The sequence below is a fragment of the Taudactylus pleione genome, unplaced genomic scaffold, assembly GCF_031769625.1.
Source record: "Taudactylus pleione unplaced genomic scaffold, aTauple2 ptg000609l, whole genome shotgun sequence".
Taxonomy (NCBI): domain Eukaryota; kingdom Metazoa; phylum Chordata; class Amphibia; order Anura; family Myobatrachidae; genus Taudactylus; species Taudactylus pleione.
Genome location: NW_028285011.1, coordinates 12,159,612 through 12,181,040, shown reverse-complemented (window position 1 = coordinate 12,181,040; position 21,429 = coordinate 12,159,612). Strand labels below are relative to the sequence as shown.

At 42.6% G+C, this 21,429-nt stretch overlaps 1 protein-coding gene across 1 annotated transcript in view; it reads left to right on the top strand.

Annotated features, from left to right (window-relative positions):
- Positions 1-21,429, top strand: part of IL18RAP (interleukin 18 receptor accessory protein) — a 65,120-nt gene that overhangs the window by 30,450 nt on the left and 13,241 nt on the right. Inside the window, exons 4-6 of the mRNA XM_088454067.1 lie at positions 9,657-9,834; positions 12,713-12,781; positions 20,271-20,394. Of these exons, the coding sequence (XP_088310193.1) occupies positions 9,657-9,834; positions 12,713-12,781; positions 20,271-20,394 (371 nt within the window). The remainder of the gene's footprint in view (positions 1-9,656; positions 9,835-12,712; positions 12,782-20,270; positions 20,395-21,429) is intronic.

Genomic DNA, 21,429 nt, shown 5'->3' with positions numbered 1-21,429 from the left:
TCGTTGAAAACGCTTTCATAAACTTTCTGTAATAATTGGCAAAGCCTAAAAATCTCTGAATAGACTTTAACGAAGTGAGCAAAACCCAATCTTGAATAACCTTTAACTTCTCAGGATCCATCTGAAGCTCAGAACCGGAGATAATATACCCCAAAAAGGGTATAACTGGAACTTCAAAAACACACTTGGAGATCTTACCATAAAGCTTATTAGCTTGACTTAATACCTCTTTAACATGGGTACAATGATCAGAAAGATTCCTGGAAAAAAATCAAAATATCATCAAGATAAACAATAACAAACTGGTAAAGTATATCTCGGAAAATTTAATTCACAAACTCCTGGAACACCGCAGGGGCATTACATAAACCAAAAGGTATGACAAGGTTCTCATAATGGTCATCTTGCGTATTAAACGCGGTCTTCCCCTCATCACCCTCTTTAACTCTGACCAAGTTATAAGCTCCTTTTAGATCAAGTTTAGTAAATAGTTGAGAACCCTTAACTCTGTCAAACAGTTCCGTAATGAGAGGTAAAGGATATTTATTTGTTACCGGAATCTCATTTAGACCTCTAAAGTCGATACATGGATGAAGACCGCCATCTTTTTTCTTTACAAAAAAGAAGCCTGCTCCAGCGGGAGATGAAGAAGGCCTGATAAACCCATTTCATAGGTTATCTCGCACATACTCCGACATGGCTTAAGTCTCAGGAACAGAGAGAGGGTATACTCGACCTTTAGGTGGCATTTTACCAGGGATAAGTTCAATAGGATAATCCCATGGACGATGTGGTGGGAGTTCGTCTGCCGCCTGCTCTGAAAAGACATCAGCAAATTCATGATAAGGCTGTGGGAGAGAAGGTGGAGCATCTACTTTCACTTCAGCCAATCGTACCACAGGAATCAAACAATTTAATTTGCATTTGGGACTCCAAGAAAGAATTTGAGAACAAGTCCAATCAATATGAGGGTTATGAAGAGTTAACTATGGTAAACCAAGAACTATATGATACATAGAAATAGGTAATACCAAAAACTCTAAACTTTCTTCATGCAAAGCTCCTACCTCCAATTTCACAGACTTTGTTTGATGTGTAACATATCCATTAGAAATTCTAGTTCCATTTACTGCAGAAAGGGAAAAAGAACGGGTTAATTTGACAACAGGAATTTAAACTTTTGAACCAAAGACAATGAAATAAATTGCCAGCTGCTCCAGAATCTAGTAATGCAGGAAACACTTGACATGAAAGACCAAAATCAGGAATGCTCACAGAAATTAAACAATCTTTTTTGGGGGAAACTTTAGAAAGTACCCCTAGTTTGACTTCCCCTCCATCAACTAGGGATGACCATTTTCCGGCCTCATTCGACATTTAGCCAAAAAATGTTCTGAGGATGCACAATACAAGCACAGATTAGAACGCCTTCTACGTTGCTTCTCCACTTCAGACAATTTGGCTTTATTAATTTGCATAGGCTCATCAGATGTACCATGAACAGAGCGAGACTGGGGAAGAGAATTTTTAGAACACTCAGTGCGATTCCTCTGAACCCCTCATTCTCGCATATGCAGATCAATTTTAATAGTCAATGAAATTAACTCATCCAAACTCTCAGGAAGATCCTGAGTCACCAACTCATCTTTATGTCTCTCAGAGAGACCATTCCAATATACTGCTCTTAATGCCTCATTGTTCCACTTAAGTTCTGCGGCTATAGTTTGAAAACGAACCACATACTGACCAACTAGAGCTGCTCCCTGCTTTACTAGTAAAATGTCCACAGATGCAGCCACTGATCTTCCAGGTTCATCAAATATCCTTTTAAAAGTAGAAACAAAAGCTTGGTAATTAGACATTAAGGCATAATTTCTCTCCCATAAAGGAGAGGCCCACTCAAGAGCAGTACCAGACAATAATGACATAATATAAGCCACTTTGACGCGAGGGGTGGTAAAACTCTGAGGTAACAATTCAAAATGAATCTCACATTGGTTGAGAAATCCTCTACATGTTTTTGGATTATCATCATAAGAGGTGGGAGTTGGTATGCGTAAATGAGAAGCAAAAACCCCTGATATACTTGTAACAGGAATTTTAAGTTTATCAAGACGTGTGGAAAGATCCTGTAGACATTGTAGAATTTGAACTTGGGTATTTTCCTGTACTTCCAAACGGACGGTCAAACCCTGAAGCACCTGTACCCCTGTAGCCTGTTCCAGATCCGGATTCATTTTTAGGTCTGTGCAAACTGTCACGGCTGCCGACATTTGAGACTCTTGGAGGGAGCAGGCCTACTAGGCCCAATAAACTGGGGTGGTCTTTAGGAATGACCTTTCCATGAAACTCAGTAGCACAGGATAAAAGTAAAATAGAATTTCTTCACAAAAGAATTGTAATCAGCAAGGTCTCATATAAAGTCTCAAACAGCACAGAGATTCATATATGCAACAATAAGTATAGGAGAGAATCCCCAAATATATATAAGCAGTCTTTAGCATATAAGAACTAACGTGGTAGGGAATCCCGAGTCCAGAATGAGGCTAACACCTCAGGATGACATTAAGGACCTTTGCCAGGGTAGAACCCTGTAGTAATGGAAATCCGGAGCAGAGCGGACCCTGCAGAATAGTATAGTTCCAGGACAGGGCCGAGCCCTATAGTGCAGTGAGAGATGAAGCAAACTTGAGCCTTGTGGTATAGTGAAGACCGGAGCAGGGTTAAGCCCTGTAAGGCGATGAGATTCCAGAACAGGGTTGAGCCCTGCAGCGTGGCTAGAGTTCGTAGCGGGGTTGAGCCCCGTAATGCAGAGAAGATTGAAGTGGGGTTGAACCCTGTGATGCGATGGAATTCCGGAAAAGGGTTGAGCCCTGCACCGTGGTTAGAGTACGGAGCGGGGTTGAGCCCCGTGATGCGGAGAAGATTGTAGCAGGGTTGAGCCCTCTAGTGTGGCTAGAGTACGAAGCAGGGTTGAGCCCCGTGATGCAGAGATGACACTGTAACAGTGCAGTTGACAACTGTAACAAGGATGAGTTCAATATCCACAGGAACGAAAAGACAACAGGTAAAGTGCAGCAAAATGATGAAAGCACAATGATGGAGCAAAAGCAATACTTAGACAATGGGAATGCTGGGCTCTGTAGTGCAGTGGATAACTGGCATCAGAAGTTCATCTGGAATATAACAAAGTCCACAGCAATCCACATGCACAGCAGGGATCTGGCAGGAGTCCAAGAAAAGACCTGAAAGCAACGTTGCACAGACACTGAGACACAGTTAGTAACAGGCTTTATACTAGAGGTCTGTGATCCATAGGAAGTTTCAGAACATGTGACCCAAATGGAACCAGGTTTGAAATAATGAGCAATCTAGGAATCCCACAACCTGACGACACCTGGGAAACAGATGATCACTTTAACACTCTATCCCCTGAATGAGAAGCATGCCATCAAGCAGGATAGCTCCTCCAATGACCACAAAGGAACTTTATTTGTCAAAATACAGTATATATAAAAGATTATCTCACTCTGGCAAATTCCTCAAGCATCTTGAGTAGTGGTGTCAAACTTGGGCCCTCCAGCTGCAGTGGAACTACACATCCCAGCATGCAGTGCCACAGTTTTGCTATTAGGGCATGTTAAAACTGTGGCAGGGCATGCTGGGTTTTGTAATCCCACAAAATCTGAAGGGCCAGAGTTTGATACCACTAATCTTGAGGAAATAATTTGCTGGTTAACCACTTGTCTGGCATAGTCACATCAGATGCGACCTCACCAGGCTGGGCTTTCCTTGACATGGTCGCATCTGATATGACCAGTCAGAAATGCCCTGTGGGTGGCTTTTGGAAGAGACTCTTCCTATAGCCACCAGTCTCAGAGGGACCTCCTGGCTCCTCTCCACCTTCAGATCCTCCCCCAATCCATGCTGCAGTGACCAGCCAGCCCAGTGCGCATCCCTCCCCCCCCAGGCATCTGCAGAGAGAAGCAGCCATCGGGACCTTAAATACCGCTCCCTTCCCACTCTGTGATCACCTGGCGCTTGAAGATAGAAGCAGCCACCGGGACCCTCCACACCACCCTTCCCTGGCAGACTACTCGGAGGCTGCTTCTCCTCTCTGGAGCTGCTGGAACTGTCAATGCCGCCCCCCCTCCCCTGTGTGATTACCCAGCATATGCTTCTCTCTGCAGTTGCTGGGACCTTCAGTGCAGACCCCCTCCATCCCCTATGCGATGACCCAATGGCTAATTCTCTCTGCGGGTTGGGTGTGGAATGCCAGAAGCCTGAAACAGAAGAATCATGATGGGGTAAGCGAGCTAACCCTAACCCTAACCCTTCTCCCCTCTAACCCATCCTAAAACTCCTGAGGTGGTGTCTAACTCTAAGTCTCCCTGGGGGTTCCTAAACCTAACCCCCCTTCCCGCACCGTAAACCTAACCCTCCCGGGGGGGTGCCTAACCCTAACCCCCCCTTTCCCTAGTCTAACCCTAACCTACCCTGGGGGTGCCTAAACTTAGTCCCCTCGGGGGTGCCTAAATCTAACCCCCCCCACGCAGCTAACAGCTAACCCTTCCCGCTTACCTTTGTTCAGAAGCCGTCTGTCGGGATTCCGTCGTTGGGCTAAAGAGAGACATCGGTATTTAGATGTCTATCTTTAGTACTGAGTCAGGATTTCAATCCTGGAATTCTGTCAGATGGCTTCCCATGAGTCGGGATTTTAACTACATCCCCTCTCTGCAGCAATTGGGACCTTCAATGTCGGCCCCCCCCACCCTCCCCTGTGTGATGACCCGGGGGCTGCTTCTCTCTGCAGCATTTGGGACCTTCAGCGTGGACCCCCTCTCTCCACTGTGTGATGACCCGGCGGCTGCTTCTTCTCTCTGCAGCTGCCAGGACCTTCAATGTTAGCCTCCCTCCCCCACCATCTCCCCCTGTGTGTGTGATGAACTGGTGGTAGTGATGGTCATCGACCATTCATGTTTTCATGGTTGTCAACTACTTTTACCATTAACTGCTCCTGGTCCGCTAAGTTCCACCCCCTGGGTTTTATTGGCCCACGGCCCATTGTACACCCGGCACCGATGGCCATTGAGTGCTCAAACCATCGATGGTTCATCATATGTTTTGTACCATCGATGGTAACCATCGATGGACACCCCACCAGTGGCCATCTCAAGTCCCTATTCCCCACAGGCAGTCCCGATCATTGTTACTATCGATTTTCTCGATACATCAGAAAAATCAATTTTATGTGGAACTCAACCATTGATTGTTTAAAGCAATCAGCCATTGATGGTACAGCTGTCGATGGTCATCACTACAGTATACCATAGAAATTTCTATTTTTATGGTATACTCTGTTTTAAAAAAAAAATAATATAAACTTTTTTTTATATATAAAATTGTGTAAATAGATCTTCTTGACCTAATTCACTCATTAAAAAAGAAATGACAACTTCCTAGCGTTTTTTGGAAAATAAATTTGTCAGTTACAGTAAGTAAGACCTTTTAACAACTTACCACTGGGTATTTTATTGTATAAACAACATCCAATGTTTCAATATTTATGCAGTGGAAACATATGAGACAATCTTGTGGTTAAATTGGATAGCTTGTTTCAATTCACACTAACTGCAGGATGTGACTTCAGCAGGATTGTATATGCATTTCTTCCCCGATTTCTCTTCAAAAATTGATTCATTTTTAATGACACATTCCTGCATGTAATTTATTAACTTTTTCTGTATTTTGCTCTTTAATTAAACATTCCTGTTATAATTGCTAAAAAGAGCATATATTTCTCACACAACTTTCTGAGGAAAGGAGGTTACTAAATTCCAGTCAAGGCCTTGAGAAAGCCCTTTGTCAGTGAAACGTATGTCGGCTAGCCCGCCTTCGTATGTAAATAAAACAGAATGCATTATGTACTGAATGTATTGTGCACAATGGCTTAATTCAGACGTTCCCAAACTTGGTCCTCAAGGCAACCTAACAGTTCAGGTTTTAAGGATATCCATGCTTGACCACAGGTGACTTAAATAGTTTGGCAATCAATATTAAATATTAAATCATATTGCCGGGCTCAACCATGGCTATCTCTAAAACCTGAACTATTGGGGTGCCTTTAGGGCCACACTTGGGAACCTCTGGTTTATTTGAAGAGATAGGGGACAAGTGAGTTACCAGTGTGTATCAGAACAGAAAGTGATTTAACACTACCCTGCACACTGGAGCTGATTCAACTGGGACTCCTGATACCACTAAACTGCAGCAGATATGTGGAGAAATTAGGGACTCCACAGTATAGGACTGGGGCATGAAGGGCCCACTGGGGGAATGCAGTGGTAGATGCCCTTCACCTAAAGCATGTGGCCAACCCCAAGAGAGGGTGTGGCCAGCCACCACAGAGGCTTGGCTTACCACAAGAGAGGTTATGGTCTGGGCCCCTTTATAAATAAATATAGTAAATACTGATAGTGCATGCATGTTAATGTTCCAGATTGATAACAGCAAAGCACTGTAGTGAATACACCATAGTCCTGAGAATGCAGTACAATGTAACATATCTAGAATATTTAACCACAATAGAGTAATGGGATGCAGTTTATAGACTGGTGGACTAAATGCCGGTCTATACCCCGACAGGAGAAGCCCAATGGGGGACTTAAGATAGGCATCAGTATTTCCAACGCCTATCTTAATCCTGTTGCCGGAATGTCGAAGGACGCCACCCCGAACGAGGTAAGTCCGGGGTGTCCTTAGCATTAGCCGGAGGGAGGAGGGTTAGGTTTAGGGAGTGTAGCGGGGTTAAGGATACGTTTTTTGGGGGGAGATTAGGGTTAGGCACCCCTAGGGGGAAGGGTTAGGGTTAGGCACCCACGGGGGTAGGTCAGGGTTAGGCACCTCCTCGGGAGGATTAGGGTTCGGGAAAGGGGAGTTAGGTATAAGCAACTTAGCAACTTAGGGTTAGGCCCCACCCCGGGAGTTTTAAGGTTAGGCACCCCTAAGGAAGGGTTAGGGTTATTTCGGGGAGAGGGGAGGGTTTGGGTACTTACCAGCTGGCGTCGGGATCTCCTCCTGTCGGGCTTCTCCTGTCGGGATTTGAGCCACTAAGCAGCCACAGGCATTTCATACCGATCCCTAGTGTAACAATGTATATAAGATATAAGTACACAGTGTTGAACCTGACCATAGAGGAGGGGGTGGGCCCTCAGACAGCGGGGCCCACTGAGAATTTCCTCTGTACCCCTGTGGGCCAATCTGACCCGTAGACTCAATATAAACAACCGGAAAGCTATATGACTTGTACTTCAGATATAGCTGCATGGAGTTAACATAATTAATACTCCTAACAACAGGAAATATTGCAGCCATCCTTGACTGGAATTAAGTAACCTTCTTTCCACAGAAAGCTGCATGAGAATATATGCTCTTTTTAGAATTATAAAATGCAGGAATGTTTCATGAATGAGCAAAATGAATGAAAAATGAATCAATTAAATGCAGGAATGTTATGAAATTAGGGAAGAAATACCTATAAATTAGATTCATTTAAATTGATTTCCGATTAATATAGCAATACATACAGTATACAATCCTGCTGATGTCATATCCTGCAGTTAGTGTAAATTGAAACAAACTAACCAATTTAACCACAAGATCGTCTCATATGTTTTCACTGCAGAAATATTGAAACATTGGGTGTTTATGAAACACCCAGTGGTAAGATGTTAAAAGTGCTATTAACCAGCAAACTATTTCCTTAATTATATATATATATATATATATATATATATATATATATATATATATATATATTTGACAAATAAATGTGAATTATGCACAAACAATTGGAATATAGTGGATATTATTATCCATTTAATAAATTCTAATTATTTACATTTACAAATGGCCATATCATCATAACTGCAGACTGTGGGCCTGAATCAGCAAGGATCGCAACTGTGATTATGCACGCAATTGGCCGATTGTTGCGTTCTGCGCATGCATAAGCATTGCAGTGCGCATGCGCGAACCAGCCACAGCAATTGGGACTGCGATCTCAGTGACTGCGCAGACCCATCGCAGAGTGATTGACAGGAAGTACCGTTTGTGGGAGGTGATGGGGTGGTCGGCGAAACGCGGGTATGCAAGTGTGTTTTAACACCGTTGCAGTTACGTGCATAAATTATCCACTGCGATGCCATACGCAGCTTGGCCTTTCACTGCATGTGATGAGGTTAGCACTTTCTGAGTAAGGTCAGACCTTGTGCAAGTGTGCGTGAGGCTCCGATGGTACTCGATGTTACCAATGTTTTTGCAGTCTTGCAAAGTGTGTAAGGTAAGGTGGGCATCCTTATGTTGTGCTGCGACGGCATAGCGATCGCAGTGGATTAGCATATCATCGCAGAGACTGCGTGCGTAATCGCAGTTGCGATTTGTACTGAATCTTGCCCTATAAGAGTAATCTCAACCTTAGAGACACTTCTGGTGTGTAAATATTTAACTATCACACTGCTTAAAAATAATTTTAAAAAATTAATATCCCCATCATCTTGTGAGTGTGCACACTTCAGTAACAGGGAATATTTTGTTCACAGATAATATTGAAAACTTTTATTTAAAACAATATCATAGCATAATGGACAGCGAGACAATTTTCTTTTAATCACTTATTTCATTTTTATTTTTCACACAACCATTGTATGTATGATTATTTTTTAAAATTTCACTGGAAGGCATTTAATTTTAAATTAACTCAATAAAAGTTATACAGTATTCTCTATAGTGTGTCAGGCAAAAAAGAAAATCCCTCTTTTCCTTTCTGCATCTAAGCTCTATGTGTTAGCTGAACTCCAGCGGAACAAAGGAGTACTCAAGCTTATATACATACATACACATTTTTTTTTGTATGCTATGATTACAGTACTTTACAACATTGTTGCCTGGTTCACATATTTCCTTTCCTTAGGACGAACTTACTCTCATACATGAAGACTTCAATATTCACCTTAATAATCCAACAAAATTTGAATTATCATTCTTGAATTCTGAATATTGCTTAAGAATGTATATATTACTAATGTTGATGGTAAAGGAACGTTCATGGGAAAATGGTAGAATGAAAGATGATAAATTCTGTTTTGGATATGTTGGTTTTGATAGCATTGGGGCATATAAGTGGAAATATCACAGACTGAGCTGCAAAAATAAATAGTACAGTAGGGGACGGGGACTCTAATATCCCTTTCAGACATAACCCCGGATTTAACTTGGCTCGGACCCGGGACACTGAGCATGGGTTGAAGCCAGGGTTATGCATATTTATCCCTTTCACAAATGGGTGACAACCCGGGTTATACCCGGGTCGCCACCATTCATACCAGACCTTTCAGACATAAGTCAGGTCAGGTCATCGACTCGGGTTAGAAGTCCTGGGAAATACACTGATAGCAACTGTCAACCCAGGCTGGACCTTTTAGACATAAGCCGGACATAGATTTTTGGCTTGTGTGTGAAAGGCGGTATAGTAAACCCCATCTTTTCTGAGAGCTTAAACTCCTCCCACCTATACTCTCACACTTTTGCACTCTTGCTGATTTCCCATACTTCACTCTGATTCATACTTGTGTCTTTTGTCTCATTTGTATTTTCAGGCTGCAAATTTTTCAACTGTGGAAACACCAAATAGATTTTCTTTAAAAATAAATAACAGTGTTATCCAGTTTTATACGATATACACTATGGATGCTGGAACTTACATATGTGACTATCTTCTATATAGTGATGGAAAAGAATGGATAGTTAGAGCAACTACTGAAGTTGAAGTTGGTTGTAAGTATTTTGGTAAAAGTGCTAAAGTGAGGAGTGTTCTCTCTGTGTGTACAGTAGTTTATTTATTTATGACTGTATGGTGCAGTGCATATTACTGTACCTTGGCCCAGATTCATCAATGAGGATATTCTTATCACTTCTCACTAATCTTAAATGGTGCTTCAACCAATCAGCTCCTAACTGTCATCTTTCAAACACATGGCAGTTAGGAACTGATTGGTTGGAGGACTACTTAAGATTAGTAACAAGCAGTGGCGGATCTTACCTAGGGGCTCTGAGGCTTCAGCCTCCCCCCAGTAAAATCTGTCACTTCAGTGAGCCAGTGCAGTCAGTGACTGCACTGGCTTCACTGTGACTGGAGGTGGCTTCCCATTGGAAGTGCCACCTGCCAGTCATGCTGTAGACAGGCAGCCAGGGGGAGGTATCTTCTCCCCTTGGGACTGCCAGTCTGGGCTGTGATCAGCCAAGTGTGGCTTCCAGTGGAAGCCGCTGCTCTGCCTTTCAGGCAGCCCTACAGGGATTCTAGGGGCTGCTCTGGTAGGGAAGCTTGTGTTAAGCATGCGCATGCGCAGCACCAAGGCTGACCATGTGCATGCACCGGACCCGACTCCTGTCAGATTCATTGGGCAGGTGCTGGGACCCGGCCAGCAGCAGCGGCAGCCCCCCTCAGGTAAGAGGGCAGGAGCCGCTGCTGGTAACAAGTGATAACAAGAATATCACTCATTGATAAATCTGGGTGTTCCCTAGCACCTAGCAAATCTTTGATTCTCTAACGGTCAGTGGCAGTAGAGGACCATCTAAACAGATTGTCATCACTATAGGAGACTAAAAGGAAGAAGTATGAAAGGGACAGAAATAAGAGGGTAACAGAAGCAGGATATGGAGTAAATATAAGGCAAGGGGAATAAATTATATCTTACACTCAACAAACCAGGGAGATGGCCTCAGTTTGTACTTGCCAGTTCTCTTCTTTCAGGAGGAGACTCAGGCATTCATATGTCCCCAGATCTTGTAATATGTCTCTGGCAGTTGACATGCAATAGTACAGCTAGGATCAATGACAAGTACAGACAAAGCAGATAGGAACCCAAGCACAAATATAATGAAAACATCAGACACAAAACGTAATTTAGAGTTGGCCACATAGTAAAATTTTAAATAAACTCTCACCCTTGCCACTTTATTGAAAATACAGCTACAAAGTGATTCTCCTCTTTCTCATTATTTTCCATCTATTGCCTTAGAGAAAGAGTAAAAGTAAAAAACCATGTTAGTCGATAAGTACTTGCTACTTACCGAGGGACAAATGGCAGATCAGGGGTATCTCCACAAATAACATAGATTGGCTAGATTGGCTAGAGCAGTAAAAAGCCGCACTAATTGGTTTCATTTGCATGAACTTTGGTTAATTTTCATATAAAAAAAAAACACTTTAAGAGCTTGGTAACAAAAAATGTACCATGTGAATATTTTTAATGCAAACTTACTTATTAACAGCAGCAGGTAAAGAACAGAATAAGCAATGATAACAAACTAAGGTCAGAGGAGAATAGATCAGAACAAGAAGGGGGTGCTGTGAAAATGTAAAACTAAATGACAAAGGATAATAAAAATGAAAAACAAATTATATGTAGGAGCATATGGAAACTGCATACTGTATCTCTCAACATTGGGATAATGCAAATCAGAAAAGGCAGTGTGACTGCAGCATGTTGGGGGTGTGACTGTCATAGTAGGCAGGACCACACCCCCATGGGTATGACTACCCTCCGGACTGGCAGCTTTAGATGAAAAATTAAATTTTTTGCTGTTGTATGAATTTCTCTGATTCTTGCAAATTGGGACAAAAGATCTGATAGCAGGACAGTCCTCCAAAACTGTTAATGCCCACCTGAAAGTGGGACAGTTGGGAGTTATAACAACTCTTACATAGGTATGGAGCTGACAGCTTCAAAGTTGACTCATGTCGATTCAAGATGGGTTAGGCTAGGTACACACCTGGCCAACCTGCCGACCTATCTAATGATTGGTATGTGCATACACACTTACCAGTCATTTGACCAATGTGTCTGTGCTGACATCACAACTGGGCGGTTATATAAATTTGCATGTGCAGCTGTCATGTCAGTTACCATTGGGTCCCTGCGGCAAGTGTAAGTGTGATCGGCAGGGCACCCGTACACACAGCCAGACATGCTGATATATCTGCAATATGCGATATGTCTGTGAACGACGTCGCAGACATATCATCTGTGCACACCCGCCAATGCCCGTTCAATGGAACCGGTGATATATCTGTCAGTGTGTACCCAGCTTTAACATTTAAGGTGTTTTGGATGGAGTTTCAATGAGCTTGGATGTAATGTGTTACAGCAAAAGGCATGGATAGAGCTCTGAACAAATGGGGGATGGAGAGGGTAGGGAAAGTGGGCTAACCTTGCCCCTCTAAAACTTTGTCATATTATCTACTACATAGGAAAGAGGAATCAAGTGTAGATCACAGGTAGGAAAGGCTAGGAGTGGATAACAAATCTTGTGGTTATAATGTAATCCCAAATTACAAAAAGAAGTGCTGATTAGGGGAATGGCAGGAGACAGGGAAGCCAAGAACCAGAATAGAACATTATTATCTCTCTCTCTCTGAGTATTTATTACATGTATGGAAACTGAAAGAAATCACAGACAAGATTTTTAAGTAATTTCCTGCCACAAAAAAATGTATTTTTAAAGTTTATGGCTCTTGTCCCTTTAACTTATTTACCTGTTGTCACTTCTCAGGAGCAATATAGTTTGATTGCCCATCAGGTAATCCAGGAGCTACAGATTTAATCAACATCTTTACAAAACATTTTTTTATTTGATATACTTTCCATTTCAGTACCAGACACACAAAGACCTCCAGAAATGTTGGGTCCATCTAATGGGACAGAAATAAAAGCAGAGCTTGGTAAGACAATTTTTTATATCATTTTTTTATTTTTAAACAAGGTTTTACAACATGCAACATTGGCATAGATATAGACGGAAAAGCCAGATTGAGTCGTTCCTTACATCCACAACCTCAAAGCGAAATGAAAGAACAGAATTACTTCTAAAGATATGCACACTGAATATAGAAATGGAAAGAAAGAAAAGGAGGGTGCACTAGGAAACAGAAAATAAAATGATAAAGATGAAGAGTGTGGATGAGGGGAGGGAGGTAAGAAGGAATGTGAGATGGAATAGAATGCAGACATGTAGCTAATGAGAGTCCAGTGATTCTCTCTGTGGGATACTAGCAATAGTAGCATTATAGAGATATCCTATGAACAAATCCCGGGGTATAAGAGCCTTATAAGTGGGGACAGTCTTGATGTTAGTCCAGCTATGCCACACTGCCACAAATTCAGCACGTTTCTCAAGTTCTGGTAAGACAATTTTTTTTAACTGATTTGTACTTAGCTGTCTCCACTGATTAACTGATATTAGTAAGGATGCCTTTGTTTTTTCCTGTCTGCATTTTACTTAGTACAGTATTCTGTGATGAAAAATTTGTTCTATGGTTATGGCACTACCACTGTATTCACATTGCCAGACTTAGTTGTGCAATATTGTAAGCTAATATGCCTATGCCACAGGAGACATCTAGATACAAAAGACTCTCCCTTTTGGCATCGCAAATCCGAATACAGAAGATGCAGTAAAGGATCACCATTGCGATCGGTCGCAGCCTTCAGCCATCTGACTAAGATGACAAACTGGTCACCTGAACTTCCCTGGTGGGGCCAGGAGATCTGCGACCATGGCCTCGGCACACCTACAAAATGGACCACGTCAACTCCATCATTGCAGCTTGGGGACACAGTGATTGCCATATGCACATTACAGAACCTGCATGAGTGCCGATCAATAAACGTCGGAGTTGTATGCACACCATCGGGTTTGCATACAATTCTGAATCAGGACCATAGGTTTAGAAAAAATAAAAACTGCAATACCACACATGACCATAAGGTTGTGATTAACCAATAAACTATTTATTTTTACATAAAGGACTTCAAAAACACACAAGTTTTTAAAATGTAATTAAGAACATATTTTAAAAAATGTATTTGTATTATTACCCCCTTCCCCCCAGTGGCAATAGATTCCACAGTGGCATTACCCACCTAGTGGCAATAGATCTCCAATGGCATAACCCCCCATCCACCAGTGTCACCATAGGTCACCATTCTGGAACTACCTACCCAGTGCCATGTGTCACCAGGCATGTATAGTACTGCGCATCCACCCAAAGCCAATACATCATTATGTGGTATTACCCCACAACTCCCCAGTTATAAGAAATTCCAGTGTCATATTACCCCTCACCATCCTGCAGCACACAGTGGAGTTTGTGTCAGGGGGATCTGATGATCAGTCCACCTGCTACAGTTGATCACTGCTCTCGCAGACATCAGCTTAATAGTGCTTAGAGCAGGAACTGAAGTTCCCCTCTTCACATTTTTGTACTGGAGGCTGAAGCATACACACCAGAATGAGGTTCGCACAGAATTCTGTGGTGCAAAATCAGGTAGATTTCAGCAGTCAGCAACCACTAAGTCACTGATGGGTGGCTGGAGCAGCCGGGGGAAATCCATGTGCAGAATGGATTTCCTCTTTAAGCCAAGGTGGACAAAGTAGGATGACACTGTTGTATGAGATGCAACCATGTCAGGGAAATGCCAGCTGGCTGCCATCACAACTCATGTGGCCGCATCAGTTAACTGGTTAACAGATCATCCATTTTGCAGAAAATACAAATGTAAAGTTTATAAGCTGCCTATTTGTATATGGGTTCATGCAGACCATTAAACCTTAATAAACCATACCCCAACCCCCTTAAACTTAGCACAAATATAAAAACAAATAGACGTGCAATTGTTGAAATGAGGTAACTGTTTTAATAATCAAGTCTGTAAAGGGTGGCCAAGAAAGCATTGTATGTAAAGTCAACAGCCAACTCTTCTTTAAATAATAAGTACAAAGAGATTCCCCTCCGACCAACAAATCTTGCACAGGAACCAACTCCTCATATTTAGAGTAGTACTGGTCCATGCCCTCCTTCCAGCTAATGGTAGTGGCAAACTTGCCTTGCTTCAACTTTGCAAAACCCCTCAACCTCCACTTGCACCCACTGTGTTAAACATCAACACAATCTATTAGCAGTATACCACCAAGCTCAGAAAACTGGAAATGAAGGGGAAGAGTGAAAGGAAAATCCAAACTTGAAAAGAAGTAGAACTTCTATTAACCCATGTATTTATACAAACCACTGGTGTCCACGTCCATTTTGCTGCCAGAATGGGCTTACTTAACACACTTGCTCAACACTTGAAGGGTGTGATTATTTAACAAAGGGTTTGGTTAGCCCTTTACAAGCCATACATGTCACACTGCCTGAATTATGGCTCCTATTATATTATCATTAATCGATCATACAAAAAGAACCAAGAAGTGATCTCAGATGTAGAAACATGTTCTCCTGTAGTAGTCTTGTTCTTTGCCTTGGGCTACAAGTACTATAGAGCGCCCTCCTACCCAAGACTACTATACTTCTAAGTAGCAGTTGAGCAGATAAAATGTTATTTGTATATTTTTTTTACATATTTTCTGGCTACCCAATTGTGCTTTTCAAAAGATAAAATAACTCTCAAAAAAGTTGTTTTGTCTACATATAATGGACAGTTTCATTTATCTTAATAAGCGATCATATAAGATGATAAATTTATTCTGTCACATTATTTGAAACTGTAATATGTAAACCAATAATTTTACACTGGAATGCATGTAAAATGTAGGCTACAAATGGACAACATAATTGTACATCAAAACATACATTTAAATTGTGTACCTGTGGCTGTCATTTAGAGGTAGAAGCATATGATGTTTGGGTTTATGGTACTTAGGAAAAGACACACACAAGCACAAGAAAAAGTGTACTTGCACCTGTTTGTAATGAAAAAGTGTAGTCCTGTACTTGTCACAGTGCTCCGGACCCTGGCATCTACTTACCGGGTCCGGCAGCAACCTACGAAACACTGTCGCCCTCTGCTACGGAGTCCGGTCAGCTGTCACTCTCTGCAGCCACTCAGGGCATGCTGTGGTGCAGTCCCAGCGACTTGACCCTCTACTTCCAGATACCAGCTGTGGCTCCCATAGGGCTGCTAAGCAGTAGTTTTAAAAGGCCAGGCACACCATCACATAGGTGCCAAATTCAAGTCTCCTCCTATATAAGGAGGTTCCTGAGGACACTTGTAAAAGAGTATAGGCTCCCAAACCACACTCCAACGTTCCCAGTGATTACTTCTGCTCGTTCCTGACCTTGGCTTATTTGGGACTTGATTCCATCTCCTCCTTTGTACTGTGCTTGGTATACTGGTATAGACTTTGCTATCCTCTGTGACCTGCAATTTCTTTTACCTGGTAACAACTTGTCCATTTGGTTCTGACCCGGCTTGTCAATATGTTGTATGCCTCCATCCAGAGTACACCAGCACCTGTATTAGGGAACCAAGTCTGAGGGCCGTGACCTGTGTGTTGGATGCAGCTCAGTCCAAACCTCCTTGTGGGGGTCCCTGGTGAATACCACCGGCATGCAGGGGCGTATTTACCCGTTGACCAGGATGGCACTCGCCAGGGGCACCAGCCGGGGGGGGGGAATCCGGTGATACCACCTGTAGAATCAGGATGGGCCTACCAGGACTTGAGTCCTGGGTATGCCCCTGGCTCCAACCTGGGGTAGATGTCAGGGACTGGGTAGCTGCTGGCACTTGCCAGCGGCTGTCAGGTACTTTTTCAATTAATGAATAAATGTTTTTTTGACACAAGGCGCATGTGACATCATGATGTCATGCATGCTGCATCGCTGCAGTGAGGAGCCAGCCACAGCCAGAAGATATGGTAAGTATCTGTGTGGGCTGTGGGGGCTGGACACGAGTAGCCGGGGGCTTGGGAGACAGAAGGGTGGTAGATCGGGTGACAGGGGGAGGATGGCTGGGGAAACAGGAGGATGGCTGGGGAGACAGAAGAGGGATGGCCGGGGAGACAAAGGGGGATGACTGGGGAGGCAGAAGGGAGCTGGCTGGGGAGATGGCAGGGGGCTGGCTGGGGAGACAGAAGGGGATGGCTGGGAAGACAGAAGGGGGAAGGCTGGGGAGACAGTAGGGGGAAGGCTGAGGAGACAGAAGGGGGCTGGCTGAGGAGAAAGAAGGGGGATGGCTGGGAAAACAGAAGGGGTGCTGCCTAATAAAACAAAAGGAGGTGCTGGCTGATGAAATATGGGGGATGACTGGGGAGACAGAAGAGGGGTAGCTGGGGAGACAGAAGGGGAGCTGGCTGGGGAGACATTATACTGTAAGTACAGAGTGTAATTTTTAAAAAATTATGGGGTGAGAGGGACACCAGTCCATTACTTTGCCAGGGGCACTCGGACCCCTAGATACACCCCTGCCGGCACGTTAGACTCCGCGCCTCAGTATACTGGGTCTCATCAATCTCAAAATATGGGCTAGCATCCACTGTCCACACGTGAGTTTGTGACAGAGGCATAGGAAATGCAAACATTTGTCCTTTATATTATTCTTCAATTCAGAAGTGACATTACCCTGTTTGTATACAATCGAATGTAACACATTTATAAACATTATTAAGTAGTTTACATATAGATAATTAATTTAGATACACAAGATAAAAAGGTTCTTGCTAGTCACAATCACCTTTTTTTACAAATAAAAAAAATGAATTACAACACCTCCATTGTTTATCCCTTCAAAAAAATAAATAGAATCCATCCATACTTGCCAACTGTCCCTGAAATAGTAGCAATCTCCCTGTCTCCCTGAAGAGTCTAGCAATCTCTCTGATTGCACCTCAAACCATCATGAAGCTATATATATATATATATATATATATATATATATATACACAAGAGATGTATACATTAAAATGGGATCATTAGTATCATTTTCCTCCATTTATTATAAGGAACAATGGCCCTCATTCAGAGCCGCTCGTTAGCGGCAGTACGCTCGTTCCGAGCGATGTTTGCACATCTGCGCATGCGTACGGTTTTTAGTACGCATGCGCGAACCAGTCAGTGCGGCCGAAAATCGTTGGTACGCAATATAGCGAGGGCCTGCTATTTTGAGTGACAGAATGAGGCGCATGTGGGTGGTAACAGGGGAAGGAGCTTGAAAATGGGGAGTGGAGATCCGAACGCAGGCGTGCTTAAAGGTCAAAACGGGCGTTTTATGGGTGTGTATATTTAAAACAGCAGCGTCATTGACCACGTCACTGGGTTATTTTATAGCCAGAACTGCTCGCAAATTTGTGGTAGCAAACACCAACCACAAGAATAGCGAGCAGTTCATACGCTGGCCGATGTACTCGATTAATCTAATAAATAGCGGACATGACGTATGGTGCGAGCGGCCAGGGGGCGTTTTTAACAAATAAACGAGCGTATGTTTTGCTCGCTCGTTCAGACTTAGAGGTGTGAACAGACTGCAATGTGCGTACGGATCATTTGAATAGCCACCCCTTGTTTTTAAACGAACGACCACAAATAGCGAACGGCTCTGAATCAGGCCCAATGATCTCTATGGCTACATGCATATTCTGAAAAGTATAGGTGTGTTTTCATCAACAAGTAGATCTTACTAACTGCCTTGGGACTCATTTACATTTGCATGTAAGTCAATTTTATGGCACGTCTCTCACATGTAGCAATACATGTCCACTTTACCACCATGCTCATAGGTAGTGCTTTCACAATATCCCTTAAATGCTTTTTTCAAAAGTAGGCAAGTATGAATTCATCTGTCGTTCATCAATCTGTATGGAAAAACAATAAATCATGCAAATAGAAGGCTATTCATTAATTTAAGTACCTCAGCCGAGACACTAATGTTTTCAGTATTATCAGGTGGAGCAGTTGATTTGCAATCAGCCAATCAGAGGCATCTACACAGTACTGCTGAGGGTCACCGGGCCTCTGGAATAGCCATTGAGAAGCAGGTACGGGCGCAATTCCAACAAACAACCAACCTGGTTGTGCCTTTTTAAATTTTTGCCTCATTAAAAATACGGGCAGACTCAAACGTCATTACATAAGGTCACTCATTCTAATCATTGCATTTATTTGTAGTGGCTCTCCACCACCCAATAGACAAGCAGATGTAAGGTGCATCCACATCTAATTGAGCATTAATTGCTTGTACACACTGTTCTCTGCTTACACTAAAGCTGGCCATACACGCTACAATTATCGGGGCGATCCACCCGTTATCCGCGGATCGCCCCGATAACTGTAGCGTGTGGGGGGCGACCGAGGGTTAAATATTGCTCCGTCGGGCATTCCAGATTGTCCTGCATGCCCTTCTGATGCGATATTTACCGGTAAACTGTCGGCCGCATCGGGCAGTGTATGCCCAGCCGCGGCCGACATACAGATATTTCCTGTGTTCCTTCCAATGGAAGGAACAGGGAAGTGTCTCCTCCCCCGGGAGCGGAGCGCAATGTTGGGCTAATACACTGTGAGAGAAATCTCACAGTGTATGCCGCGGGCATCTGCGGCTGGCAGGCTGCCAGATAAATTGTCTGTCGGTCTGACAGGCATTTTATCTTGAACACAGAAAAAAAGAGAGATTTGCCCTCCAGCACACTGCAGCAAAAACAATACTTAAATCCTACATAATAATAGAGATTTAGAGGTATTGGTTACACATATTTGCAAATATATGAATAAGCGCCAGGCCAATCGTCAAGGCTCCTCTATACTGGCGTCCCTAATATTAAGGGGCTCACGTCCGAGAAGCAAGGCACCCCAAAAAAATGCCTTGCTTCTCGGACGTGAGCCCCTTAATATTAGGGACGCCAGTATAGAGGAGCCTTGACGATTGGCCTGGCGCTTATTCATATATTTGCAAATATGTGTAACCAGTACCTCTAAATCTCTATTATTATGTAGGATTTAAGTATTGTTTTTGCTGCTGTGTGCTGGAGGGCAAATCTCTCTTTTTTTCTGTGTTCAGAGTAAACCCCGCCCTTTACAAGCACCTGTGTTATGCAATTAAGCTGATCTGAGCAACTACCATTTTTCTTTGAGGCATTTTATCTTGCAGAGTATGCCCAGCGTAAACCATGTCTTGCTTCCCTTGTTCCTTCTCTCCAGTCATAAAAAGTCTCGTGTCGCAGAAACACAAAGATCTTTATGTTCATGCAGACTCAAAAATGACGAACTTACAAAAAAACCAGTGCATCTCCCCTGTGAGATGTGTAATGCATTTCTATTACTATTTCAATAAAACATGTTTTGGGGACATTATTATTTACATATGAATATACTTTACAAATGAAGATTGTGTTTATGCTGTCCCTACTAGGGCAGACTTTATGTCTATGCTTTTTCTAAACAGGAAAACCCCTTAAACTAACTTGTAAAATTCAATTTGAATTTGAAAGATTTTTTAATCCAGTGATTAAATGGACAATGCTGTATCCTAACTTCAAAAAAGAACATCTTGGAGGAGGCGTCAATTGGTAAGAGAAAATATGTACTGTATGTAGGAAAGATTTACAGCTGACATTACCCAATTATATGTGGCGCTGTAATCATATTTTTCATTGCAAAGAAGCAGATTGTCATTATAAAACTACTGTACAGTATATAAAAGTGTGTTGCAGTGTACTTTTTAAACATTTAGTAGATTAATATATTTTTATGTTCCAGGAATACTGCTAAGGGTCTGAGTCAGACGGATCTTGGTGCATGTGCGCAAATGATGAGCTTTTGCATGCAGCGCATGTACCGATGCGAATTTACACACTTTTGTGTATCTCCGTCCTATTCGGAGTCGTACGGAACTCTGTTGGATACGTCTGTCTGTGAATTTGGGTGTTTCGGGATGGCACCCTGATGCGTGGGAGTGTCATGTGCGTTTATCTAAAGCTCTGTGCGATTCTGAGTTGCGCGTATGGGGAAGGGGCGTATGTTTCTGACGGATCTCTTGCACCTACCAGGTAGCAGAAAGTAGACAATCAGGCTTCTGCGGCTGCCAGCATCTACAGCGTGTGACTCCAAATCAACCCTTAGAAGTCTATTCTTCACATATACTTGATCAGCCTAGTTATGAAACACAAATTTAAAAAAAAGAAAATTACGCCTTTTCAGAATAGGTATTATGCTTTATTTTCTACAAGACGCTGCTATGATTAAAGTATTATGGAAAGATATGTAATGTCAGTCAAGAGATAAACTTTGAAGGTAGAATAGAAAATATTTTCCATGCAGTGGATTCTTTACTGTTTATAAACTATAATCACTTAAGAAAAAGCTTCAGAATTCTTTTATTTGATTTACAGAGTATTTTGTGTTCATCGGTAGTAAAATTCCTTAGTAAATATTTATGGTTTCCAATAGCTATAAAATTATTTGCAAGTAGACAAAATCAGGTACTGTAGGCACTGTTGGTTGAGACAATAAATTGAAAGTGGAAAATATTTTTTTTTTATTCATCATAAATAGGTCTCTTAGATTCACTACCACACGCAACTGCAATTACGCACGCAATCGGC